This window comes from Larus michahellis, chromosome 2 (assembly GCF_964199755.1).
Source record: "Larus michahellis chromosome 2, bLarMic1.1, whole genome shotgun sequence".
NCBI lineage: Eukaryota > Metazoa > Chordata > Aves > Charadriiformes > Laridae > Larus > Larus michahellis.
In genome coordinates, this window is record NC_133897.1 from 108,404,691 (window position 1) to 108,432,518 (window position 27,828).

General features: G+C 37.7%; 1 protein-coding gene across 2 annotated transcripts; it reads left to right on the top strand.

Moving 5' to 3' along the window:
• The first annotated feature begins 471 nt into the window (after positions 1-471).
• CD226 (CD226 molecule) lies at positions 472-27,764 on the top strand. 2 transcript variants are annotated; one of them, XM_074576548.1, is made up of 6 exons: positions 472-896; positions 1,191-1,523; positions 17,828-18,160; positions 24,978-25,089; positions 25,946-26,006; positions 27,271-27,764. In XM_074576548.1, the coding sequence occupies exons 1-6, from the start codon at positions 851-853 to the stop codon at positions 27,433-27,435; spliced, it is 1,050 nt and encodes a 349-aa protein (XP_074432649.1). In that variant the 5' UTR covers positions 472-850; the 3' UTR covers positions 27,436-27,764. The 2 variants fall into 2 exon arrangements, with proteins under 2 accessions (XP_074432649.1, XP_074432648.1); XM_074576547.1 differs by having other exon boundaries at positions 838-896; positions 25,943-26,006; positions 27,271-27,677.
• The last annotated feature ends 64 nt before the right edge of the window (positions 27,765-27,828 follow it).

Genomic DNA, 27,828 nt, shown 5'->3' on the forward strand with positions numbered 1-27,828 from the left:
CTCAAGCTTGTGCAGGCTATTACTCGCCTCAAATATTAATCTCTGTTGTCAGCTGTAGTTCAAATTACATTTGTTTACTCATTTGAGAATTTTCGCCAGTCGATTCAAGCTTAGTTTTAACTTCAAGTCAATCATGTTGTTCCAATTTTAAGCAGCTCCATAAAACTATGGCTTGCTGAGGTGCGAAAATGCTTGCAGTTGTCCTGGGAAAAATCTATAAAAAATGTAAGAGGATGGCTTGTTTTGACAAATTTCAACATGAGTCACGAATATTCAGGATTCTTACACCTTTGAACAAGAATTTTCGAGCTGCATAGTTTTGATCCCAAAATACTAGCTCATGACATGTTATCACAAATAAATTCTTAAACCTTAAGAGATTGCTTTCTACAACGCGTCACAGAATTATGACCTCTAATATATAGGAACTATTCTATCTTCTCTTTACATTTTTTACTCCCTGAATAACAGGTAAATGTTGAACTGCAGTGTCAGAAAAATGGAAAAATTCTGTTGATTTTGGATACATGGCATGGAAGAATTCTGTTTACTTCTGCTGCTGAAACCTAAAGATCCCCGCTTCATCACTTATCCTAGCATTTGTGCGTATGGCTAGAGATTCCTTAGCAATGCAAACTACTCTGAGGTGGATTTTGATAGGAATTTAGTCTCTCTCTCATGCATCTGCACTGAGACCTTAAACTTGGTGTTTCTTAGAATGTGAAAGTAAAAAGTGCATGATGTTTTTCGTCTTTCAAAAGTAAAAACATCCTGTGAGAAGGGCACATGATGCGCAGGGACTGGATAAAACCCTGTCACGCTGTGGCCACTGATTCCAGTGTTCTTTGAGATGGACCACGCAGCTCTCTTTATTGCAGTTCTCCAGCTTTGTAGAAGTAAGGTTGCTTTCTTATTCCTCGCTAACATCTTTCCTTTTTTTATTGCATCATGACTGGTACAATCAATTCACAAGTGTGTTACTCTGTGTTTCAGACAAATTTTAACTGTTCAATGATATCCCCAAGTTAGGAGTAATAATAATGTCTAAGGTTTGGTTGTTTTGGGGTTTTTTTTAGTGTTTTTTCTTCAGTGTTTTGCTTGTAGTGCTGCCAGAGTTGCTTCTGAGTTTTTCTAGAACTTCAATTTTCAACTATGTTAATTCTGAAACTGAACTTCTGTGTGTGTTTTAGCCAACGTGGAAGGAAAGTTTGTGGATTCAACTGTAAAACTTACTGAGAAGGTGAAACTGGAATGCATATATCCAAAAGATGCTGTCATAATCCAGACATCCTGGATGAAATTTAATGTAACTCATAAAGAAAATATAGCTGTCTTGCATCCAATCTATGGCGTACACATTGAAGACAAATACAATGGAAGAATTTATTTTGAAAATGCTTTCAGGGAAGACAAGTCCTTATCATTCATCAAGAGCACTTTGGAGGATATTGGTCTTTACTTTTGCTCCATTGTAACTTACCCAGATGGAATTTGGGAAAAAGTAATAGAAATTATTCAGCCAGGTAAGTAAATCTCTTATTGTTTGGGTTTTTTTTTTTAATTTCTGATATGTGCAAAACAGAAATCCATGTCAATTGAGGGAGTATCTGGCATTGTAATTTTTCTTTTCAATTATATAGCATGAAGAAATGGAGTAATATGGGGAAAAGAAATAGCACAGCAGAAAAGAGTTATATTGTTTTGACAAAAAGTTATTTTAAAAGAAGTGGGAAGTAAGGAGGGGAACTGGAGGAGATGGACAGATGTCACAGCAGCAATGTATTACATGGCAGACTTCAGGTACTAATGGTCATTGCAATAGCAATATTTCCATTGGGACAAGGTTCTCATAGCATTTCAACAAGCTGTAGGATATCTTCAGGGGATGAAACTGCAGCTACCCATGAAATTACATGGATGAACCTTGTGACTGCCTATGGAGGATACTATATTTTTATCGTTATGTTCAATGGTGAAAGTATTCCTGGTCTGAAACTAGGATTGATTGTTAGGGTTTTTTGATTTTTTTTTTTTTCCAGAGAAGATCTTATGTGCTTGCTTTTTCAGTAACACAATAATCATTTAGGAATGGTGTGGCAACAAACAGGAGGGAAGTAGGGAAGTTAAAATGAAGAAAATAGACCTTTTCTTTAAAAGGAGACTTTTTTTAAAGATGGAAAAGGGAAGAAGGAAAGAAAAAGATCCGGTTATGCCCAAGTATGTTCTGTGTAGCTGCCCATCTGCTTTCCAAAGGCTCTGTAATTACCTGACCACTCATTCAATTTACTTTCTTTTCCAGCTGTACAAGAGGAGAAAAACCTTTTCTAGTATTTTTCCATGCATGGTCAACTGACAACTCTGGTGCAAATTACCAAGCTTCTAGGGTAGAATTCCTTAGAAGATCACTATGTACTTATGATAGAATAGCCCTCAAAAGATAACTAGTTTTGGTTATTGGTTTGTTGATTTGATACTGTGCATGTAAAACCAATCTGTTCCTCTTTCCCATCCTCCAGAGTGAAAATAGACTTCATTCAATATTTTATTGCATTTCACAGATAGGAAAGAATGGGTTAAAAGGAAAATTTAGTTCCTAGCATTTGAAAGACCTGAAGATAAAAATAACTGTTCTTTTCCTAGACTGATCCTTCAGAGTCTTAATTTCAAGTTTATTTTATCCACACTTCTGTAATTTCAGTGTTACAAGGAAACAGTGGACCTGACTCTTGTAGGAGATACCTAAACTACACAAATTCAAGGTGCATTGTTCCTGCCTTCACCACTGAAAGTTTTTGAAACTTGATTTTAGCCAGCATCTTTGTTGATGGCATTGATGAAATAGGAATCCCAATTTGTCTTCCTATCTCTGCTAGCTTTTTATTAGCAAACGTTGCTGCTCATCAATGCAGAATTTAAGGCTCGTATAAGTTATTGCCCTGACTTTGAAAAAAGTTATTCTGTCTCCCTCAGATTGTTTGGTTAGATAAGATAGTTTGGATCTGAAATTGTTCTTCCCATTGTGGCACATTGGCGTAGATGTACATTTCACAGTCATTCACATGTAGAAGGAATGTCCTATTAGTGAAAGAGTTGAGTGGGGTCCCTCAGGGCAGGCTTGCAGTCCAGGTCAGAGTTCCTCAACTGTGATACTTTTAGTGGCATCTCTGAATGCTTGCTTCACTCCAGTGTCTTTTTTATTATGTAAAGAATAACATTACTGAAGTAGTAACTCTCTAGTTTCTTTTTCTCTGGCAGTCCTTTTAGTGAACAATATTAATGCAGCTGTAGGCATTAGAAACATACTTTTTAGTTGCATTCAAATAAGCTGAGATCTCAAAATCCAGGTTGCTGTTTACAAAAAGGAACAGGCAAAGTAGAACTCCTATGCAGGTTGGTCCTACCTGAGTTCTGGCAGTGCTGAGCCAGTGGGTTCATTTTCTGTAAAATCCTAAAAGTTAGATGCAGTAGAGACCTGCAAGCTCATTTAGTCCTTTTCCTGGCCAAGGCAGTACTGATCTCAGCTAGTTGCTCCTGAACATACTGGCTAGGGTTAATCATAGAATCATATAATCACAGAACCATTTAGGTTGGAAAAGACCCTTGGGATCATCGAGTCCAACCATCAACTCCACTCTACAAAGTTCTTCCTTACACCAAATCCCTTAACACCACATCTAAACGAGTCTTAAACACATTCAGGGATGGTGACTCCACCACCTCCCTGAGCAGCCTTTTCCAGTGTCTCTGAAATGATGCAAGAAACAAGGCAGTCACTTTCCTGTGGGACGTTACCCTTCAGTCCAATACCTTTATTAGGTGATCCACTTACAGATTTCAGCACACTGTAAACCACATAAAAAGTTGATCAGTTACCAGAGGTATGTTGTTTTAAATGTTACTGTGGGATTCAGTATGCTCAGTATGGAAGGTTTTTCTCTTGGTTTGAACATGTTAAAACACAAACTTAACAAACAAGCCACCCCCCACCCCCCCATTTTTCAAGTATATCAATTTAATCCTACTTCAGAGGCAGATAACAACATTTAATAGAAATTAATCCTTTTCCATTTAAAGAATCAAGGTTTCTGACAACAGGAACAATCAATCTTGTTCAGCTCCTGGTAGATGTGTATAAACAAGATCTTTATATACACTGATCTAAAAAGAATGTAGTGTATCACTAGTGAAGATAAAATATTACTACTTCAATCTGCACTGAAAATTAAAAGCTATTAAACCCTGAGTTTTAATTTCTTTTTTTAATGAGAAGGTATTTATTTATGTAGTATTTATAGTAGAGCTGTTATCAGTCAGGCTTTATCTTACTTTACTAGCAGCTTCATCAGTACTAAATATTTTAAAGTCCCTGGATGACATCATACTTTGATTAAACCAACAGTAAACTTAAAATTCCCTGCCATGCAGCCAGTATTTTAGCTTGCTGCTGACACTAGGTACATAATTTTTCTTCTTTGTCATCCATCCTGTAAAATTAGGACGCTGATGTTCATCTTTAAAGTGTTTTTATTCTGCACCAGGGAAAAAGCTTTGAGAAAGCTGAGTATTAGTCTCATAATTTCACTGGAAATGGGTCTTGTTCTATAGGATTAATACACACAAATAGTTGAGGTCCTGGAAAATGAAGTGGTTTTTAAGGAATCCAATATTCTCTGCTATAAAGAAACCTGGCACACCTACTAGAAAGATCATTTTATAGGTAATTAAAACTTTTTTCAATTACATTGTTTTCTTTGGTTAGGATTTAAGAATTATTAATTCCCAATAGACTTCATTCCCAATAACTAGCTTTCAGAATTTCCATTGAATGGAAATAGCATAAATAAATGGAAATAATGCCATATGGCGTTATACTCATGATGGAGATTCTTAACCAGATTAAAGTATAAGGTAAAATGTTCTTCACATGGCAATCATATCTGCTGGCAGTTACATACATTTGGATAAAGTATCTTGGATTAACTTTTGCTGGCTTGCAAAACAATGTGTGTTTCTGCACTTAAAACTGTTCAAAGTTGCCCTAGTGCTTCATCCCTGGTAATCAACAGAGGTCATGAGTCTGATTCTGCTTTCCCATGTGCTTTGTATAATTTTTTAAAACTACAAATACAAAATGAGCAAAATTGGTATGATTCTGATTTGACAACATTTTTCATTTCCATAGTTTGAAGTCTCAAGTGCTGATGCTTAATGAGTAAATACTTCAAGTAATGTCTAACGCTTACAGTAGTGTCACTAGATGCAGCAACTTAAGTGTTAACAAGACCCCTGACACTCCAAGATCAAGCAGTTTAAAAAGTTTGGGGATCACAACTTGCTTTTTTAAACAAAAACACAGAAAGAGAAGAAAGACCTCAGGTATTTAAAAGACATTAGGCATGTTTCTTTTTATTAGTATTTTGACAACATCCCTATTTATTTCCCTTTAGAGTAAAGACATCTTTATAAATAATAAGTCCACTGTGGTTACCCTCTTTCATAAGTGATTAAAGGTACTATTGAGTGAATAAAAGATTTGCAGTGTAGGAGGTAGCAAAATAATATTGCAGAAACTCTATTTAGGACTCTGCTCCTGCTTTAGTCTCTGGTCACTGAAGAGTAGTTTACCCCACCATGGTCTGGGTTGAGTGAATGTGATTCTTTTTCAATCAGGGACAAAAGTTTAAAAACCAAAACAAAACAAAAAAAACCCCAAAAGATTCATCTTGGGTAAGCAATGACTGAGCTGTCATAAGGATCTGAGATTCCAGGAGACAGAGGAGGTTATAGCTCTCATTACAAAGGTCTTTTCTTGGTCCACTGTCCTCATTGCATCACTGGTAGACGGAAGACCCTAGAAGTGGTGGTAATTCAACACTCATATCAAATTTTTGATGCAATTGTTGTAGTAAATGATTTTTTTCTTTTACTAGATGTGGTCTAGTGTGTTATCCTGTCATGCATATCTGCCTTTAAGTAGTTAGTTTTGTCTCTTCTTTTTGAACCATTCTTGACTCCATGGAGCATTACAAAGTGGATATATCAACAGAAAAGGTTAAGACGAGATCAACTGACTTTTTTTTGGTTCAAAATATGATTTCCATTAATACCTGTACATCAAGATCTTAAGACTTCTACAAATTTGAAGTGTATTTCTCTCTTGTTCCCAACCTAGCAAAATAAATTATTGGTAATTTACATTTAAAACGTCTTCCAGGTCAAATACTTTGGTGAACTTAATGGGTTTAGTTTAGACTTCCTATGTAGACACTCTATAAAACTTTTTTCCTGTTGCATTCTCATACCTGTTGTATTCATACATGTGTTCATACTTGACATACTATTACCATTTGGTTATAGCTTTGAGTTGTCATTGCACATAACGATAATCTTGACCTTTTCTCTCTTGCCCTTATGAAAGTATGAGGCATTTCTCTGTCAGCTGCAGTTCAGTGCAATACTTTTCACATTACCAGGCCACTGTATTGATGCTTCCTATGCAACTACAAACTATCCTGTGATTCATTCTGCCTTGAGAAGTACTGATAAGTAGATCTGGCTTCATGTGTTTCACACATCCTCCCAAACCACTTGTCCTTCTTAATAGTTCTCTAGGTTGCATTGCATCAAAATGCAGCAATCCCTGAATTAAGGGTTTTTAAGTTTCCATTGAAGTGTATGATCAGAATATTGACTATTTTAAAATGAACAGAATCAGAGATGATTGAGTGTAGACATAAACTGTCTCAGAGGCAAAGTAAATCAACTTGTGAAGAGCTTTGTGATGCAGAACTCAATCAGTTAAAGTTGGATCAGCAATCTTAAAATACATGATTAAATTTACAATGCAAATTTAACTTAAAATATAGAATACAATAAATATCATTAGAGAGATCACAAACTGATATTTTTCTACTCCTATACACTACGACGTTGTTATGCATCTAGATAGAAAGTCAAAAGTCTTCAGCAGTGAAGAACTGTGTGATACATAAGCTGTTTAAATGAAACTGGCTTTCATGGCAGAGCAGTGTTGTATGTTTATTTACATAAAGAGTGAATGTAGTTAAAATTACCTGGAATGTTTTTGTTCTGTGTTTATTTATTTGCATTTCAAGAATTGAATTCTCACATGAATTGCTGTATATTATGAAACTTATGTTTATATTCTCAGGAATTTATTTCTGTTAGGTGTTAAAATAGCACTAGTTTGACTTAAAAATTCCCATGCAATGCTCTGAATAGAATGGGAAAAAATCTTTTTGATGTTCGTAGTGACTTTTGCATCCATAATGTGAATTACAAAGAGTTGCATAATCGGTTGGTTTGGTGAGGGGTTTTTGTGTTTGTTTTTGGGTTTTTTTTTAGCTGTTGTATGATTGGAAATTGTTATTTTTTAATTGTTTTTTTTTTTAATTCATGGGTAAGTGTGTGTTTCTGTCAATCAGTGACAATGGACCATTTGCTCAGGGAGTATGTTTTGCTAGCAACTCTGAATAAGAATGGAAGTTCATTAATAGAGTGTTTAAATGCCAGATGTACCATGAAGTACTCCCATATTTTAAATAGAGTGATCAACCTCTTCTGTGATAGCAGAGACAGAGCTTTTCTATTCTTAGCTAGTGTGATGATATCCATGCCACTCAGCACTTACTTCTATATTAATGTTCTTCTGCCTGCCAAAAGCAGCACGTTGCGTAGATTTTTTTCAAGTCCCTCTCCACCTGAAATAGCTTGCTTTCTATTTATCTCTGTCTCAATTTAGAATATGATTCATAGGTCTACAGTGAAAAACTATCAACCCTTTAAAGCACATGGAAGCAAGAACTAATCCTGAAGGATCTTCATTCTTCGGCTCTCAGACTCTGAGCTCCCCAGAGCAAGAACTATCCCTGTATCTTACACAGTGTCAACCACACTGTCAGCACCTAATTAGAAAGCAAGATGATGGAGGAAAGTGAAGCTGCTTTTTTCACACCTCTGCTGTGGTTATTGACCCATTAAATGCTGCTTTTCTTACTTTTTACCTTCTGTAATGAACTAAGGATTGGATGCCCCTTCAGTAGCAAAGGTCAGAGGAAAAAGCCCAAAGCAGGTCTGTTGGGAGCAGAGAAGATATCTCCTCTTCCTTTCTGAAGGAAAAACTTAGATCAAAAGGAATTACAGAATTGTGGAAAACTCAGGCTGGAAGAAACATTCCAAATTCACCTCATCCATCTCTCTGTTCTGAGGCAGGATAAGCATATCTGTATCATCTCTGACCAATTCCCATGTTGGAATTGCACACATAATATTCTGGTGTAGTCATTCTAGTGCTTAACCAGCCTTACAAGGAGATATTTTTTCCATTATAGCTAACTCAAATATCTCTTGTTTATTCACTGTAGTCCTTCCTTTGAAAAAAGAAGGCTCTCACGTTGCCAGCCTTCAGTCCTCCCTCTGTACTAAAGAAACACCATTCGTTTAACTTTTCTTCTTAGTTCATGATTCTAAATTTCATCATTCTTGTTCTCATCAGAATTTTCTCCAGTTTGCCTATAACCTTATTAAAATAAGATACATAGAATGAAACACCATGTTCCATCTAAGGTCTTACTATTGCTAAATGAAGCAGAATAATGCGTCCTTTGTCTTGTATATGACTCTCTGTTGACATACCTGAGAAAATTTGTCTTTTGGAAACAGACAAGGCAGTAACATTTTTGATTCTATTTGGCTAGCAATCACAACATCCAGATCCTTCTATTCAGCACTGGGGATTTTTTTTGACTCCCCCCCACCCCTTTTTGTCTTTTTACTCCTTACCATTTTGAATGTTCAATTAGTTACTAAGAATAATGTTGCTGTTATGTACTCTTGGTTACTTTGTTTGCATCAGAATATGCTATGTTAAGGAAAATATTTTAACATTCAGTACCCATGAGGACTGCTGTGTTTTTACCAGAGTAAGATAAAATTAGAAGGGTTGTTTTATATGTTCCCTACGAGCATTGTTTCGATGAACATGCATTGCATATCATCTGGATACTATAGTTATTAACTGACTTGCTGGTGTGTGATAATTTGAGGATGACTCTCACTTCTCATGTGTTCATCTGCTGACCCAACTTGCTGCCTGAGGAGGTTTGCTGCTTGCTAGGGTAGACTCCAGGATGCTGCAGAGAGACTGCCAAAGCTTGCCCACTCCTCAAACTTCTGACCCCTGCTGCTTTTCCACACATAAACCAAAGATCAGTCTAGGAGAGACCTCGAGCACATCAGGCATGGCTACATGGTGCTGGAGGTGGTGGTTAAGGATATGGGCAGCTTACGTGGTGGTGTTGTAGTAAAATTGATATTAACTAGAGGAATGAAATGTAACATGTAAACAACGCAACCAAGGGAACCTGCCGCTGCTGGCAAAAGTCGTCTATACGGCCTCAAACCTATTTGATCATTTGTAGAGAAATAGTAACTAGACATGGTTTATCTAAGATTAAATTAAGGAACTAACTCCTAGACAATGTAGGTTTGTTAATAAGCAGGATACTCCTGTCAAGAGACCGATGAACTCTAGGCCCAGTCAGCAAACCAAGAAAAACACCTGTAACTGCCAAGATTAGAGGAGAAGTAGGTAAAAGGTAATTTCGGCAGGGGGAGATTACAAACACCGATTCATTGACTGCCTACCCAAATGATACCACCTACACAAAAGAGAACAATGGAAGAAGAAAACAGAGACTGTGCACTGATTTACATAGGAAGCAAAGAAATCTCTACCAATCATTAAAGAGAATAACAATGAATATGTATTAAATGTTAGAATATTTAATAATCAATGTATCAAAAGGGACATTTTTGAAACAAAGACGTGCTCCTATTTTGGGATGAGCACCCCTTTCTGCACATTAATGAAATAAACTTGGAAATACCTCTGCTCCATGTCTTATTGGCTTGCACGCTGGGTAAAGAACCCAGATTTAGGATGACAGTGTCTCCTTGATCCTGCTGAAGAAGTGAAAAGCCCTGGGAAGACAGGGCAGATTCTGTGGGAAAAGACCCACTTGTACAGCTGGTGTCAACAACAAGGTGTTACCTTTTGTTGACCCTTCTTGATGATCAAGGACTGCTAGGAAGAGACAGGATCCACCTGAACATGTGGGGAAAAAGCATCCTTACCAACAGGCCAATGAGGGGAGCTTTAACAGGAAAGTGGGATGACAACATGTGAACAAGTAAGTGGACTGGGTTGATGAGCAAATGGTGTGGGATTATATGGACAGGAAACACCTTGAGAGTAACAAATCAGGGCACAAGGCTGGCCTTCCCAAGTGTGTCCACACAAATAAGGAAATGCTGAGGGGACATACTGTGGGGAAGCTCTCTTACTTTTTCTGGGTAATCAGCACAACCGGATGACCATATGTACACCAGCAAACACAGCATGGGCAAAACCCAAGGAATCAGGGCTACAATCACATTGGGATCACATAGACATGGTGGAATGGTTCACATGACCAGAGTGTTGCAATGGCCCTATACAGGCTCTTTAGGAAGAACAGGTGGGGATGGCAGGGAAGGAAAGTTGCCCTTTATGTGAAAAAGCAGTGAAAACATGGGAAGTTCTTCCTAGGGATGGATGATGAGCCAGCTGAAAGCTCAAGGGTCAGGATTAGAAGGCAGACCAACATAGGTGGTGATGCAATGAGTGTCTGCTACTGACTGCTTGATCAAGGTGATCAGACCTGATGTAGATGAAACCTCCATCAGACAACTGGAAGAAGCTTCACATTCTGTGATCCTCTTGGGAGAGTTCAACCACCTGGTATTTGTGGAGGAGCAACACAGCAGGGCATAATCAGTCCATGAGGTTCCTGAACTGCATTGATAAAAACTTCCTTACTCAGGTGACTAAGTAGCTGAAGAGGGGAGACACTCTGCTCCACCTCAGGCTCACAGAGAAGGAAGAACTTGTTGGGGTTGCGAAGATCAGGGCAACCTTGGCTGCATAGTGGAGTTAATGATCCCAAGAGAAGGGGATAAAAGCAAAAAAGCAGGATCACAACCCTGGGCTTCAGAAGAGCAGAACGTGGTTTGTTCAGAGATCTGCTTGGAAGAATCTCAAGGGTGATGTCAGAAAGATTTTCAAGGAAAACCTTCTCCAATGGTCCATTGAAACAAGCAGGAAATCGAGTAAAAATGCCAGAAGGCCTACGTGGATGAACAAGAAGCTTCTGACTGAACTCAGAAAGAAAGCATAGATGAGATGGAAGCAGGGGCAGCTGACCTGGAAGGAACCTTGAAACACTGTCCAAGCATGAATGGGCTAAGAAAGCCAAAACTGACTTGGAATTGAATCTAGCGTGTTAAAAGAATTTTTTTTTTTTTTTTTGCAAGCATTTCCCTACATCTATAAGCCAAAATTACTTGATCTTCTCAGCTACTTTTCCCTAATTCTATGCCACTGCAGCAACCACTGTGAAATTCAACTTACCTAAAATATGGAATTACCTCTAGTATCAACCATAACTGTTGTGGCACCCAGTAGATAAATCCAGACCGAAGATTTTTACGACTTTGTTTTTTTGTTTCTCAAAGTGTAAATGTGATGGATGAAATCTTGATTTAATGGAATTTGGAAATCATTACAGGATTCAATTGCAGGGGAAAACAGGAAGTGCACAGTGACAGTTTTAAAATATTCAAAATTAAGGAGATAGTACAGACTAGCACAGATTGCATAATATTTTATTTGGGGAAATACATGTTAGGTTATGGAATGAACAGAGATAGGTGAAAAGCAGAGGGTAAAAGGAATTACAGATTCAGATAGTTCAACTCTAAAGGAAATCACTAAGAAGTGATTAATATTTTAAGTTCTGAAATTTTTCTGTCTGCAGAACCTCCTTCTGCTGCTTATATTTCTAATGATGAACCTTTCTTTCAACTGGCCTGTCAGACAGGAATATAATTTATACCTTAATAAGGACAAAAAGAAATGGAAAGGAAACATTCGGTAAAAAATACTGATGTTATATGGATTCATTTTATTTTCTTACTTGGTATAAAGCTGCATGACAAACTTAGTATGAAATAAACTGTTTATTTCCTTCTTCTTCAATATATTTTCAGTTGATAAAACAATCCATTAAAAGTAATAACTAGGATCTGAGATGCAGGGTATCAATACCTCATAGTGTGTCCTTATGGTGCACTCCTGGGTGCTATAATGCTTCTGGGGCTGGGCAGCACGGGTGTGTACCTTGTCCATTCCCTTGCCACCCTTGGTTTTTCCTCCTAAGAAACCTTGGTTGAAATAGTCGTCCTTAGGAGCCAGTTTCATTTTTCACACCCTTTCCCTTCCCTCTCCCATGCCTTCTCTTCTCTGTGGCTTAAAACATTATATCCTCTGCTCTGCCTGATGTCTGACCCTCAGGAGCCTCATGGAAGATACGAGCAGGTAGGCACAAATGCACCCCATGCACGCATGCCGTGACATGCGGTTTCTCAGCACAGCAGCTCTCTTCGTCCACTGTCAGATCATTAACAGTAAGTGAAGGCTGAGCACGGTGTCCTGTGTCACTCCACCTCTCTGCTCATTGAACTCCTATTGCTGGTAAAGTCCCTTCATCCCGAAGTAATGATATTCCTAGAGAGGATGAAAATTTGAAATTTTGAACTCTTATATCGTCCAGACTCTTCTGCAGATGAATCCTGGCATAGTGTTTTTATGCTTTCATCCGATGACTTCTTCCCCAACAACCAAATTCTCCTTGCTGGAAGCTTATGAACGTTTATACCTGAAGAGAGCATGATTTGCTTACTCTTACTAACACTGTACTCTTCCTCTCTCCCTCTCTTTGGATTCTCCTTTTCTTTGCTCTCTAGATAATTAAAGTTCAGTTTGAAAGAGTGAAATAACAGCAAAGAGGAGTGGAATATGGGTAAATAAACAGAAGGTGGCAAGTGAATTAAAATTGCATGCAGTGTTTATACCTTTGCAGAATTAATAATTGGTACAGAAAGATTCACTGGCTTGTCACAATATAGCTTAATATATATTACAGGGATGTTTTAAAGGTAAAGGAGTATAAATATGTTCATTTTAACTTTTACAATCCAAATAGTTGCAATTAGAAAAATACACCTTTTTCAAACAGCATTCTACCTTTGGTTTCTGAGTTCTGAGTAGAACTGTTGTCAGTAGCTCATTAGAAATTAAGAACTTTATTGTTACAACTTTTTTAATAGCTATGCATCCACATTTTCCTGTCTCATCCAAAAAAGGGCAAAACCACTTTTTTAGAAACTTAACAAAATTGCATGGTATGTGTAAATACAGTTGAAAGACATTAGTTTGGGAGCTAAATATAATTCCATATTTAGCCTATCCAGGGAGGGCGAAGGTGTCAGTCTTGAAGTATTTCGTCATCTGAAAGTTGGTTTTCTTGTTGAAAAGAAAAGCCCTGGAGAAAGCTCATCTTCGTAAAAATTTAAGCCGCCTTTTCATCTTCAATTTGTTTTCTCACTTCTTATTACAAGCAGAGGAAGAAGATGGTGTTTTTATGAGGAGCTTTAGCAAACCAAGTGGGACGTGGGAACTTGTCTCTACTGTAGAGCTAAGTTAGCTTTGCAGTTTTGAAAGATATGCTAAGGTCATTAGTTATTTCTGATGGAGAGCATTACTTCCTAAGGGTAGCTACTTTAAAGGTAACTCTGTTACCATCAGTCTGAGCAGTACCAGCTTGTCCTGACCTGGTGGTACCTGGGAGCACATGGAAAATGTCTGTGTGTTGGGCTGGCTAAGTAATTAAAATATCACAAATACTGACTTGAAAAAATAATAAACCATCTGAAAACAAGTCCAGCTATATAAGTAACTTTCCTTTGAAGAAACAAAACCAGCTAATCCTATCAAGACTGAAAGAATGACAGGAGCTAAAAAGTATAAAAGCTCTACCCAAAAAGAATGGGGATGAAACTTTTACATGACACTGATTTTGACTTTTACTTGCTTGTAGCAAAGGGACTGAGATAGAGGGGGGAAGATTACACCATTATTTTATTTGCCTTCCGAAAGGAATTTCTTAATTTCAGAATTTCATTTTAGTTGTTTGATCCTTTAAATCCTAGGAAGTTGGTTTACACTCTTTTATACCTCTCTATTTCTGAGATTTGCTTTCCAAGAAAAATATTGAAAGATTATGTTTTTAAAAATAGGAAAGCTTACATTTTTTTTCCCTTTATATGTCTTATGGCCCTAAAGCCGATAGAAAAAAGTGTAATTGCAAAATATGATGAGGTGATGTTATGCCAAAAGAGATGAACACTCTTCAGTGCTTCAGAGCACCTCTTTACTAAGCAGAGGCAAGTGCACCTACCTACCATTGAGTGCTGTCACCTCCTCCTACTTTCCGTCCAGGAGGCAAGATGACGTGGCCAGAGGGGCAGAGCAGGCAGTAGTGGCAGTGGCCAGAATGAGCAGAGGCAGGGGAAGTCTATTTTTATCAGATGCAATGGTACATTTTTTTTTTTTTTAACATTTCTGAAATGTTCGCACATGGTGTGTCACCTTGGGATGTGCGTGTGTGTGGGTGAATGTGTGTGGGTGAATGTATGTGGGTGTGCCGTGTGCCTTTTTCCCGTAGAAGTATTTCTCAAAGCGGGAGGTTCTCGTCCCACGCGTACCAGGCTGAAAGCAAAGAAATTGTGTTCAGAAAGGTGCTAAATAAAGAAAGTGGTTGAACAGGGGAGAGGGAGGATGAAAGAACTATGCTGATGCTGGTGTCAAAATAAAATGGGACAATTGCTTGAAACAAAAGCCTGGAACACTTTAGTGTACTTGAAAGATTTAATTAGAACTACGTAGGCCTGATTCTCCACTGTATGTGCCTTACATAATCACTTAAGTTTTGCAAGGTATCATACTGTAAGAAGGGGAGTGATTTGCATCTTTCATCAAGAGTGAAAATACCTGGATGTTGCTGCATGCTGTCAAGTAAAATATACATGCAATGCAAAAGAATAAAATGTGTCATGATGTCTGTGTTTGAAAATGGTTATGATAAAATATGCAGCAGCTGAGAATCTCAAACTCTTTTAATTTCTCTGTTTATATGTAGTTCTCACTATAGACATATTGGTTTTATAGCAGAAAATTATACAAATATATCAAGATTTGTACCTAGAAATTCTTCACTGAAGTTGCAAGGCAACTTTAGCTTTGTAACATATCTGTTACAGTATACTATAGCATGTTATAGTATTATATATTATTGGAATTGTGATATATTATCAAACACAACATACAAAGTTAACTAATAAGTTTTAAGATAGGGGGGGTTTTCATTATTTTGATGGAAAATATTTTATCTTCTTTTCCCCAGTTTACCATGTGTATAACATATATTTTTCTAGCAAATGTGTAGCAGGACAGCAGGGAAGAAAGCAGTTTTTTACACAGTCCTGGTTTCAGCCCTTTGGGTCAGGTTGGAATCCTCTGGAAGGTAGGAAGTATCATCATACACATAATTTCCCTAATAAGCATGTTTAGATGGGAGAAACACCTGGAGTTCAGGGTAACATTGGCATAAAATGAATAGGGCAGAAGGATGGACCCAGGACCAGATGGGGAGACTTCAATGCTCCTGAGAAGACAGCTTGCTCATAGCTGAGGAAAACAGCAAAGACTGCACGGTGAAGAAGACAAGATTTCTCAGGGAAGGATATGTGATTTATTGTAAAGCAGGCAGTTGCTGGAAGTTAGTGGTCTGGGAAGTGGGGCAGGAGGTAAAGATCTGACCTGTAAGAATGTGGTGGGCAAGAGAGAGAATTGGTTTCAGTTACCTTTTCATTTGCCCCTCTTACCTAGCAGATCTGAATCTGAGTCTGCAGATCTGAATCTGCTAGACAAAAAAATAATTACCTTTTGTAGTGCAGTGACTTTTGAGCGACTGCACTTCAAGGGACATGCTTTGCAAGTGTAGAGTCCCATCATAGTAGTCTGATTTGAATAATATTTAGACTTCCATGAGTAAATTCTTGCTGGAACTAGCATGATATCTTAAATGATTATCCAGCCTTGGCAGACGTCTTCAGTAATAGAAATTCAGCTGTCTTTGGCAAGCTGTCCAAGGACTTAATTAGCTTCACTGTGTTGTACCTTCTGTTTGGGTTAGTGAATTTCTCTCTCTTCTGCCCTTGTCTGTCATTAACTTTCTGTCTTCTTGATTGCAGTCTACATGGATCTTCAAGTTCTTCATTAATTTTTTTAGGTAAACTCATTAGACACAGTTCCTTTTGTCTTTCAGCATTTCAATGTTTTAATCATACTTCTGGTCTCCAAAGGCAGCGAGAATGTAATTTTTCTGTGCTGTGTTCCATTGATAAAAAATTGCAGGCTAGACTTTTTCATTCACTGTTTCACAGAAAAACTGTGCAAGTCTCAGAAGTCACAGACTTCCACAATGGTTTCCATCCTGTCAACACAAATGGAATCACTTATTCCTAGATTTAGGGTAGTATGCTTACCCACTTGAAATCCTACTATTTGCACCTAGCTTAGGAGGTGAGCTAGGCCAATTTGTATTGATTTCTCCAGTACCTATGACAACACTGGCACTACCAGCATCCAAAGCAATACAGTTTACCAGCAATTTTTGCCATAGATTTTTGATAAAAATTTTATATTAAGGAGGATCTAAATCCAGCTTTTTCCTACAGTGTATTCAGTTCTACCCAGAGCACTACTGTAACCATCTCATCTCATGAATCAGGCTACGACTTAATTTTAAAACTTTTCTTTTATAAACAGGTTTTGTTGCATTTAATGACTGTCATTTTTCCAACACAATTTGTCTCTGTTTCCTGTTGTGGCCATAGATAGCAGCAAACACATAAAAAATATATAGTAGTGAAATTTTTTGACTTAAAGACATCTAATAAAAAAGAAACTCATTGAAGAGCTTGAAAGATGAGTCCTTTTACAGTACAGGAAAATCAGCCTGATCATTAATCTTTTTCAACATTAAAGTCTTCTAAAAGGTGACAGTGTTAACCCTAACTTATGAGATATAGGCATTATAAAGCTGACTTTAGAAACCAAGTGGTTATTGAATGCTCTGAATATCAGGAACATTGACAGTCTTTCTACTGAAGATTTTTTTTTTTTTTTGTAATTTGTAAACAGGGAATTCTATTACTAAAAACAATAACTCAGAGCACAGGGATTTCAGTCAAAAATATTTAAGATGTATTATATCTATGGTTTATATGTGGTGAAAGTCTTGAATTTGTCTGAAATTCTGCTTTGATACCACAGCCTGACTATCACACAGGTTTTTCCCAAGTAAAGTGTATGAAGGGCTAAGAATTTTTTTATTTAAGTGGTGAAGCTTGTGAGTGGGAGAACTGTAGTTCATAGGCTAGAATGTCTTCTAACATAATGCGCTAATGCGTGTCCTGATGGTCACATCAAACCATTTTCTTATTATAATTAGTGTGAAAGCAGAACAAGACTATCACGAATTTAATCAGACTGGCCTTGTAATTTATGCTGTTGAATATTTGCTGAAATTGTTAATAAAACATTCATGTACTCAAAATGTATAGAAATAGCCTTCTTGCAATGTCTTCACAGCCTCACAGTTCCATAAAGACTGTTTTGTCTAAATGTGCACAAAAATGTAGTCTTAGATAGATATAAATTATATCTTTCAGTAGTTCAAATGATTTGAGTAGCTTTCCACTGTAAGTGTATTTCATTAATGTTTGCCATACAGGAATTGTTGATACTGAAGTTCCCTTGAATTAATTCTAAGCAATTTTTGTTGTTTCTTGTGTTTTTCCACAGATGCTTTTGAAATATCTGAGAAACAAAATACTCACGTGTTTACCAAGCCAGGAGGAGATGTTGCTCTTACCTGTCCTTATAAAATTGGAGATTCAGTGCAGCAAGTGTTGTGGGAAAGGATTAAAGCAGATCAGGTAGACACCATTGTTCTGTGCCACTCATCAGGAAAGCAAAGTTTTGGTTCAGATTTCAAAGAGCGTACACAGGTGGATTGCTCTGATCAGGCAAACTCCATGATCGTCATTCAAAACATTACCAACTCTGACTTTGTGACGTACCGCTGCATAGCTACTGGAAGAAACAAAACCTATGTGATGAGTTTTACTGTGTCTGGTAAGTAAAGGAGGAAGTGGTAAATGTCTTTACAATAGGACCATCAGAGGTATTAACACTTTTACCCATGTAAAATAACACTTCAATAACAAGTGAGGATTTATTTAAATACTACATTTCAATTAGCAGCACGTAAAAGGTAGCAAATTTAACAATTAATCTTGTTTCCACAGAAAGAAGCTGGTTTTAAGGTTGTCTGATCTCATCATAGGACTGTAGACCTGTTTGTGAGAAACTGGTTTGATGTTAGGAAGAAGCTTTTGAAGCGCAGAGACTACCTGAGTTTGCAGGGAGAGGTGGGCTTAAACCCAAAGAAGCCACAAGGAGATTTCTCCATTAGCAGAGTGCACCACAGGGTGCCAGGGGAGAGACCTATCCTCCAAGAAAGGCAAAGAGCACACTCTCATTTGAAAATGTAAAAATTAGTAAAACGGCCTCTATCTTATTCTTGTAAGGAGTTTCTTTAGGGGGAGCTGAGAAGCTCTCTAGGTTTTGCTGTGACTGTTGTCACAGTTTGATTATAATAGGAACCTAGGTCTCCATGTGTAGACACTTAAAACGAGATTTCTCTAACTGTGAGCTGAATTCAACCTTTACTTCTATTTTATGTTATGACTGAAAAAAACCCTCAGTTTTGGTTCTTCTCTATAGCATGCATTTTGAAGATATGGTTCTTGTACCACCCCAGTCCTTCTCCTGTTGCACCATTCATTTGGTCCAGCGCTCTGGTATCTTTTGAGGGTCCTGCTTTTGTTCCTGGTAACAAAGATGTGTTAGTAGGCCTCTCTTTGGCAGTACTAAGGGCTGTGCCATGGGGTATGAAGCTTCAGAATATGCGCGATCTGTGATATTGTTATTGAGAAGTAGAGAATGTGCTCGGGAAAAAAATGCTGACCTGCTTTACTCTTAATACTTGATCATAAAAGTCCATGAAATTGAGCAGAATGAGATGAAAAGAAAAGGGGTATCAGGAGAAAAATTCCTCTCACCTCTGATAATTTCAAGCATTCACATTTCAAAATGTTGACTATATTCATATAATCAAACATATCCAAATTGCAGAGCAATAGAACTATTTTTTTTATTTACTCCAAGTGCAGTGCTTTTCATATCAAAATGAAAGCACATAATGAGGTGCAAAAAAACATACAATGGCTTTAAGAATTGTCAGTTCTACCTACATGAACTATTTCTTCTCCAGAAAAAATTTAGTTTCCACGCTTCTTTTGCTCTTGAAACAAATCCTATTTATCATTTTTAGTGCTAACAATGCCAGCATAGTTATGCCTGTTTATTGGCAAAAAAAAAAAAAGGTCTGAAACTGTTGAAGAAGCTGAAGTACAATATGATTCAGAACACACCCCATTTTCACGCTTTTAAGCCCTCACTTGCAAAGCGCATTTTGTTGAATTTTCATTAATTCCGAAGGAAGTGAAATGTGAAGGATTTCCAATTATTTCTCTTTAACGTTTGGAACCATTTCATAACACACAATTAATATTTCCAGTGAGATTTGGAGAAACACTAAGGGGAAAGGAGTGACAGGCTGGGCGTCAACTCCCACCGCTCCCTGTGGAGTAGCCAATGAAGTCTCTCACCAACTCACGAGTGACTTACTCTGCCTGATGCAACAGCTGTGGCTTGAATAAACCAAGCGGTGACAGAAACTTGCTACGCTATTTTTTGTGTGTGTTCTATCAGTTCAGACATATCATTTTCTTTGGCTCAGCACTACAGCTAAGCCACACTCTAGCTTGGATCTTCTACCAAACTCTTCCAATGTTGTTAGTCTGCTGGTGTGATTCTGCATGGGTACTGCAAATCTTCTCACCTTGCCCAGTTCCAGAGATGTTTTGAAATACTGAGTCTAGGAGCTGGGAGAATAGCTGCATTCTAAACAGTAGTAGGGAAAACTCTGTTTATGTTAAAAGAGAGTAAAAGGAACGATAAGAAAATGTTTTTTTTTTCTTTAATTTTTTGTTTTGAGAAGCTGTCATTGAGAAGAGGCCAAGAAGTTTTAAAGAGGAGGTATCCTAGGTGAAAGGAGGTGTAAATAAGAACACAGGATTATTTGCAGCACTGATAATAGTTCCAAACCTGCTGATTCAAAGAGGTGCTACTGTAGAAAGAAACAACTTGCTTCTTGTCTAAAGGTGAATGTATGTTTGCGAAGAGAAACAGCATAGAATTCCTACGAAGAAAAAGGAAGAGAGAGGGAAACAGGTATTCGAGTGTGATATTCTTGCATTTGCATGAGTAGAAGTTGGTATGCTGCATTTAATGCTTGTGAACATCAGTGCAAATAAAACCATGAGATCCATTCCATATCATAAAGTTTGTCTATTCTGTCCCACTATATATTTTCAGTAAGCTGAAATGGGTCTTCTGCAAATCTTTTTTGACCTCAAAACCCATAACACATAAAGCAATGTGTGTTTGTAAAGTAGCGTAGCTTTTGTTGGACAACACTTACAGAAACAGAAGGCTGACTATTACATAATTATATAATGTGTTCAAAACACTTTGGATGAATTTCTGATGTGTTCTCCACTATATTTCTCCTTCTAAAAATTCTATTAATATGGAGTTTGGTCGTCGCACCAGATTCCACATCTGAGCCCATTACTGACTTTTACTTACCATGCATTTTCCTTTGATCATATTTCATTTTTTAGCTTGTTTTTCAAGGAAGGAAGCAGACTTGATATTCATGCATTATTTTGGTAGATGATTCTGAAAGAAGGGGAGATGTCATGAAAGAACTGAAAAATTAGAAGAGTTGAAAAACAAATGCTTATTCGAACTTTAAGGCCTAGCCATTTTTAGAGAGATTTACTAAGTTTTTTTCTTGCTTTAGCAGAAAGTGGGATAGCAAGCTCTCTTAGACAAAGGCAAATAGAAACATTTTGTGTTGATGTGTGTTCCCACTATATCTGAAAAACTGGTTGGTGATTGCATTTTGATGTACGTTTGGGAGATCAGAATTACATTATGGTTTGTACAAGCCCTTTCACCAGCCTTGTTGCCCTCCTCTGGATGCAATAAAACACCTTCATATCAGTCTTAAATTGCGGGGCCCAGAGCTGCACACAGGACTCATTGTGAGGCTGCACCAACACGGCTTTTGACCAGCTGGTTATGTTGTATTTAATGCACCCCAGGATGCGGTTTGCCCTCCTGGCTGCCAGGGCACACTGCAGACTCGTGTTGAGCCTGCTGCCAGCCAGCACCCCCAGATCCCTTTCTGCAGGGCTGCGCTCTCCAGCCATTCCTCTCCCAACTTGTATTTGTGCCCAGCATTACTCCATACCAGTTGCATAATCCGTCATTCGTTCCCTTCATCCACTAGGCACGTGACCTTATCATAAAAGGATATCAAATTAGTTGGTCAGGGCTTTCCCTTTGTGAATCCATGCTGACTGTGCCTTTAAATCGTCCTTTAAATGTCTTTCAATAGCACTCAGTATGATCTTCACAGCACCCAGAGGATACGCAAGGGACTACTTGTCTGGTCATTGAGGGTTATCATAAAGTCCTTCTGAGCTGGAAGGAGACAGCAGTACTTCTGTGCCATAGAAAACAGACAGAAGATAAGGCTGCGGTCAGGGGTGAGGAGAGTCAGGGTAGGAGTGAAATTAGCTTCCCTTCTTCCTTCAGGAATTCATCCAGTATGAACACAAGATATCAGTCCATCCATGTCTGTGGGTTGCTACTCGACAACTCGCCTTTCTCTGAGCGTGAATGCATTCATGCTGAATTTGTGCCTTTCTGTTTTGGGTAAAAATATTTCAGTCATGACTAGTTAGCATACCATACGTGCCAGTCCAGCAAGGCATGTGACAAGTTACATGAAGATCTTTACAGTGCAGTTCAAATCTCTTGTTAAAAGAAATAACTGCCTGGCGCATCAGTGCTTCCTCCTCAAAACCAAAGTCAGAGCACCGAAGGTTGAAAACCTTCCCACAAAAAAAAATTTCACAATCTTGCAGAGAAAATGCCAAGGCTATGAAGAGGGGGTAGAGAGGGACACATTGTTTAATACTTAACAGAAATTGTACTGATGCTGAAAATACACTTAATGGCCTCCCATCAGCATATCACCTTTGATGAGAACACAAGAACTAAAGAGACACATGACAAGCCTCTGACATGTTTCTGCAAAATCTTGAATGTTATGTTGAAGTCAGTAATTACAAAAGGTTTTATATAGTTAAAGAAAACAAATACCTCAGGAAGGCTTTGCTCACTTCAAATGAGCAAAGGCAAAAAGGGCTTTGAGTTGTTGTCGGTTCTAAAAAAAAAAATCTAGTGATTTTTCTCATGCAAATTTAACTGACAGCTGATAATCTCAGCTCTCAAACTCATTAACTCAGAGATTATTATCTTGACCTGATAAAATTGAAGGTGAAACTTCAGGAAAAGAAAAATGAAGTCTGGAGTGCTTAGACTGAAGGGTGGGGATGCAGCTGAAGTCTCAAACTCTCTCCAGATTCAGATATCCTTAATGATAATTAAATACAAGATTCCAAAAATTTTTCTTTGTTGCTTACAGCTTCTCTTTATTTCTGTAATTGCTCAGTGGCACAGATAATGATTTTCTGTGATGGGTAGCTAAACGCTTGAAAAAAAAGACATTATAATTTCTCCTGGGTTTGGACATAGCTATATGCACCATCCTGTCATTTTAGCTACACAGCAGTTGAAGACATGCTAGAAGTAGAGTGATTTCATATGTGGTTATTATACAAAAGACATAATTTTTTGTCATCAGGCAGCCCTCTCTATTGTGTCACATACCTTCATCAGAACAGACTTCTGAGAGAATTTTCTTTATTTTTCCTTTCCAGTAAAATAACATTGTAATTCAAGGATAAGACTTTTCTGTAATCAGTATTTTTTGTTATCCTTTCCAATGAGCACATTAATACTAAAGAGATGTACCTAAGCAAGTCTCCACTGGTATTCAGGGTAGCCAGATAAGAAGCTGTGAACATTTTTGATCCAGGAGAGAGAAGCCACCTGGTGATGGCTCGGCAGCTGGTTCGCTGGTATTGCTGTCGTTAGTGATTGTTTTCCTTTGTCTATGAACTGAGCATGTGACTTTCTTGTCTATCCAGAATGAAAGCTCTTTGGGGCAGCAGTGGTTTCTTCGGATGCTGTCTTCCTCTGTACAGTGAGCAGAGCATTAAAGAGGGACTCACTTAAAAACAGTTTTTTAGTCCCTGTTCACAAATAAATTTCTAGTGTTTATCTGAAACACAAGAAACAAGTTTGTCGCCATAAGATATGACCACAATCCCTAGTAGTAAGTAATACAAGAGGCATTACTCCTTTTCCATCCCAGGGCATCCTCGCTTTTTTGGAGTTCTTGTTTTACTCCTACATGTTGAGAAACTGAAGAACATGCAGGAAATATTTCTTCTTTGGTAGGTAATTGGGCAGAGTCACACCTAGTGCTTGCCTCCTCAAGACGTCGATGACACATAGGGTCATTTGAGACTGATAGAAGTTAGTAAGATCATCTGACTAAGATGTTTCCTGTAGTAGCTGATACCGCTAGCCACAAAGGTACTATGTACAGAAATGTTCATTGCATACTATTTCTCTTTGCTTGCTTTTTGCGCTATTAGTCTCAAGTCTGCAGAGCACTTGTGCAGAGATGCAATAGAGAAACAGGAAGCAGGGCGCCGTGGTGGGCTGCAAAAAGCTGCCTTGAAGTTCTGTGGTCTAACGCACTTTTTTTTTTTTTTTTTTAGTGCTACCACTAACCAATTTTGGAATTGTGACAAGAGAAAAATTTATAAATGTTTAAATGCATGATAACTGCACTGAGGACTTATATTGTGGGCTTCCTACATGATTTTATTACCTGTGTTCTTTCATCCAGCTTTTTTCACCTCAAAAATGAGAATAATATCACATTACATCTCTGTAAACTTGAGCACCGTAAGAATATAGTGACTTACACCTTGGAGCCATTGTCTTGGCTGTCTCTACCCTTTCATTATTATGTATTGCTCCTTAGCTTCATTTGAAGATGTGACTCCATACTGAAGAAGTCAATGCAGTTTTAGCAAAGTTACTATAAATGTAACTTTTCCTGCCTTGGCTGTAAATCTCAAAGAAAGCATTTTTGCTTAGGCTAGAACAAATAGGGTGGGTTTCCTGACATCCACCATCAAAGCATGTACAGTACTAGGGTATTAAAAAAATAGTGATCACAATGGAAGAAATTGTTGTGGAAAAATTTTTGTTAAAATGTTAAAATGTGAACAGATTTCTTTTTTAATTAGAGCAGAAAATAACTGATACAATTGTGTGCAGTACTGAATAGAAAACCTCTTGGGGACTGACTTGATCTTCCTGGTGCTCTGAAAAATATCTTGTTGCCCATGGAAATATTGACTGATCTTTAGGTATCTCTTATTGGACAACCTTTAGAATCCCAAGAACATTCACTTAATTATTCTGAGTACCTTTATTATCCATATTTCGAGTCACTTATGTATGGACTGCTTTCTCACCAGGGGAGGGAAGGAGATAGGAAAGGATTATATGAGGCATCACCATTTTTTTCATACCACTGTGGTGCGTTCACTCACCTTTGGTCATCCCAGTCACAACTTTCATAAGAGCTAGTTCAACATAACAAAGGCATTTTAGAAATGCGAAAATAGTCGTGAGGTCTGAATATTGAGCATGAGCTGTCATGGAATAATGACTCTACATAATCATTGATTTTCAACTTAATTTGTCATAAAAAGTTCATGCCAGTTTATACAAAATACTAATCATATTTATTACAATTGTATTTTAGCAACCTGGGATCATAAATTGTTTATTATCTACATAGCCGGAGGAATTTCTGCTGCTGTCTTACTGTTAGTTTTCCTATTGATCTTCTACATCACCACTGCTTATCGCAAAAAGTGAGTAACAAACCAGTTTGCTTAATATACTGAAGCAGGTAAGTATGAAGGTGTTAACAGCTCATCCTACTATCCTCTTCAGAGACAATTAAAAAAAAGGTAAATGTGAAAATTGAAGTTTCTTGCCAAAATTTTAAAATTGAAAGAGCTAATCAGTTCTACAGCCTATGAAAAAAGTAACTTTTTTTATCTTTCCTTTTTTCACATTAGAAAAACAAATGGCTTACTCAAGTTCCTTAGTCAGCTAAATGTTTACAGTGGTATTAGCTGAAACTTCATGCCAAAGGTGATTTGTCAGGAATAACATAAACCTAGGCATAGGCTGTTTTGTGCATGGACAAGGACAGGTGACAACTTGAGGCATTCCACATCTTCTAGCATTGTTTGTCTTCTGATTTCCTGTTTCAAATTTGCTCACAGCTGCATCCAAACTAATAATTTAAACCACTATCTAAGTTTGCTGCATTCCTTGCCAAATATATGGTAGAGGTCTGATCCAGAATCTCTGGTTCCAATGAAAAATAGTGAGCAGAAAAAAATATTTCTTCCCCTACCACAAAATATAAGGCTGCTGGAACTTGTTGGCACTATATTATTGTATTTACCCCTGAATCAAGGGGCCTTTTCATCAGTGTCAAGGCTTTTATATCTCATGCATGTTACAGTTTGCAAGTCAGAGGAAAGACTACTCGGATTTTATTGTATTTATTGGTTTCAGTGGGAAAGCAAGCAATACCAGCATATCTCTTGTATGCTGGAATTAGATATTTTGGACTATACTATCATGTATGATGCAGTTCCCTGCACTGTGTTTCTGACTGAGCGACTGTGTTTCTGACTGAACATGTGTCAGCAGAAAGAAGAGGAAAAGGACCGCAGAGGCCTTATCAAAAGCTTTATACTCTACTCAGATCCAGGTAAGATCAGCTGGAGAGCTGGAGTTTACTCGTATTTTGTATTGTACATTTCTTAACATCTTTCTCCTCTGCTTCTGCTCTTTATATCCCTTGAATCTTGTAGTCTAATCTTAAACTACACAGAAAGGAAAAATTAAATGTTTTAAAGTACAATTGTTGCTATTCACTATTTTTTTGATGAATATTCTTTCATGTCTTACAGCTACATGTAGAAACCCAACTGTGTTCCACATTATTAACAAATAAGCTCTTCCGGTTTGCTAACTTTCATATTATTTGTGTATTGTTAATACCTTTTCTCTTCAAGTCACTACTTGCAAAACTGAGGCAAAAAATTGTATCCTGTGATACACTTTATCTATTTCTTCTAGTTCAGCTTCATTATAATTCACTAGGACAGCTGTTTCAGTGCTTCTCCTTCCTTTTTGTATTGTAACAACATCTTGGAGCTCAGAGCCCTTTTTTCACCCCTTAATCCTCCTGTTCAAGGACTGAAGCTTAGAAATGGAAAGATAGGAGCCAACTTCACCGCTTCTGCCTTGTCTCTTCATACCTTAAGAGAGGGTATGAAATTATGTTGTGCTTAGGGAAACGACGTCATTCTCACAGTGGATGTGGGACTCCAGCTTTCCACCTATCTCCTCTCAGATGGCACTTGTGTATGATCCAATGGTGAGCTCCACTGTAGATATGTCCTTATAAAGCCTTTTGACCTTCTGCTATTTCCATCTCTCTCATTCTGATTCTTGAGTCACTCTTTGTACCAGAACGAAGCTCTTCCTAGGGTGACCACATGCTAGGGACTAGCCATTTGCTTGAGAAACTGTCTTTCCTCCCATGCCTGTTAACTAAGACACATTGCATTACGTTGTCTTAAAAACATGGATAATTCTTAGCATGGCCAATACCTTTAGAGTAATTCATGTTTCCAGATTCACATAGGAGACTATTTTGGAATCTGAAGTGTGTACATGAGGGGAAATGAGCACTCCAGTAGTGCTTTACTAGGCATCTGATGTGGGACAGCTGTGAAACATATTCAAAGTGCAACTTCTTTTTTCATATGACATGAACCTGAAATGTATTCACAGAAAACAAGAATACAAAAAGTATTTTGATTCATGGTTGAATATTTCCCAATACTTAAACAGCATATGAGGAAAATTTACCATTTTTATCATTTTTATCCTTTCTCAAAGCTGCGGCTGTTTTCAGAAAGTCCTTTAATTTTTTCATTTCTTTTTTTTTTTTTTTACTGTTCTAGTCTGCTAACAGTTATGGAATATCCAATTTTCATGGCACACGGCACACAGGAAGAAGAGGAGAAGAATCATCACTCAGGCAGACAGAGGAGATTTACGTCAACTGCAAAAATGTGTCACACAAATCTAAGACAAGACCATTAGATTCCTTCTTAAGAATGAAGTAACCAAAGCACAGGACTTATATTTGCAGCTTTGACGTTATTTTCTTTGTGCTGGCGAAACGCGGAAGGTCAAATTGGCTGTGCCGAGCACTGCCTGGGCTGCTTGGGCTGGACAGCCAGCCTGGGCCACCTTACAGCAGGTGTGTCTGTGTTGTATTGCAGCCGGCAGCATTAACGTATCCTTTGATTAATATATAGAATTAAGGATTATTTGTAATACTTCAATTAAAACATTTTTACCCAGTAGGTGTGCTCTCAAGTGAGAATTTTAGAACAGCCCTGGTATGCAGAATGGAGATGCATATGTGTACATAAAGTTAATTTGGTCCGAGAAATCTATGTGTCCGAGAAGCCTATGTGACGGGGTGAGAAAGAAAATGTGCTTGATGTTATCTA

Coding starts and splice junctions, on each gene's coding strand:
- CD226 (XM_074576547.1), top strand. CDS start 851: ATGGACCACGCAGCTCTCTTTATTGCAGTTCTCCAGCTTTGTAGAA. Junction 1,524..17,827: donor AATAGAAATTATTCAGCCAG/GTAAGTAAATCT, acceptor GTTTTTCCACAG/ATGCTTTTGAAATATCTGAG. Junction 26,007..27,270: donor TATACTCTACTCAGATCCAG/GTAAGATCAGCT, acceptor TTACTGTTCTAG/TCTGCTAACAGTTATGGAAT.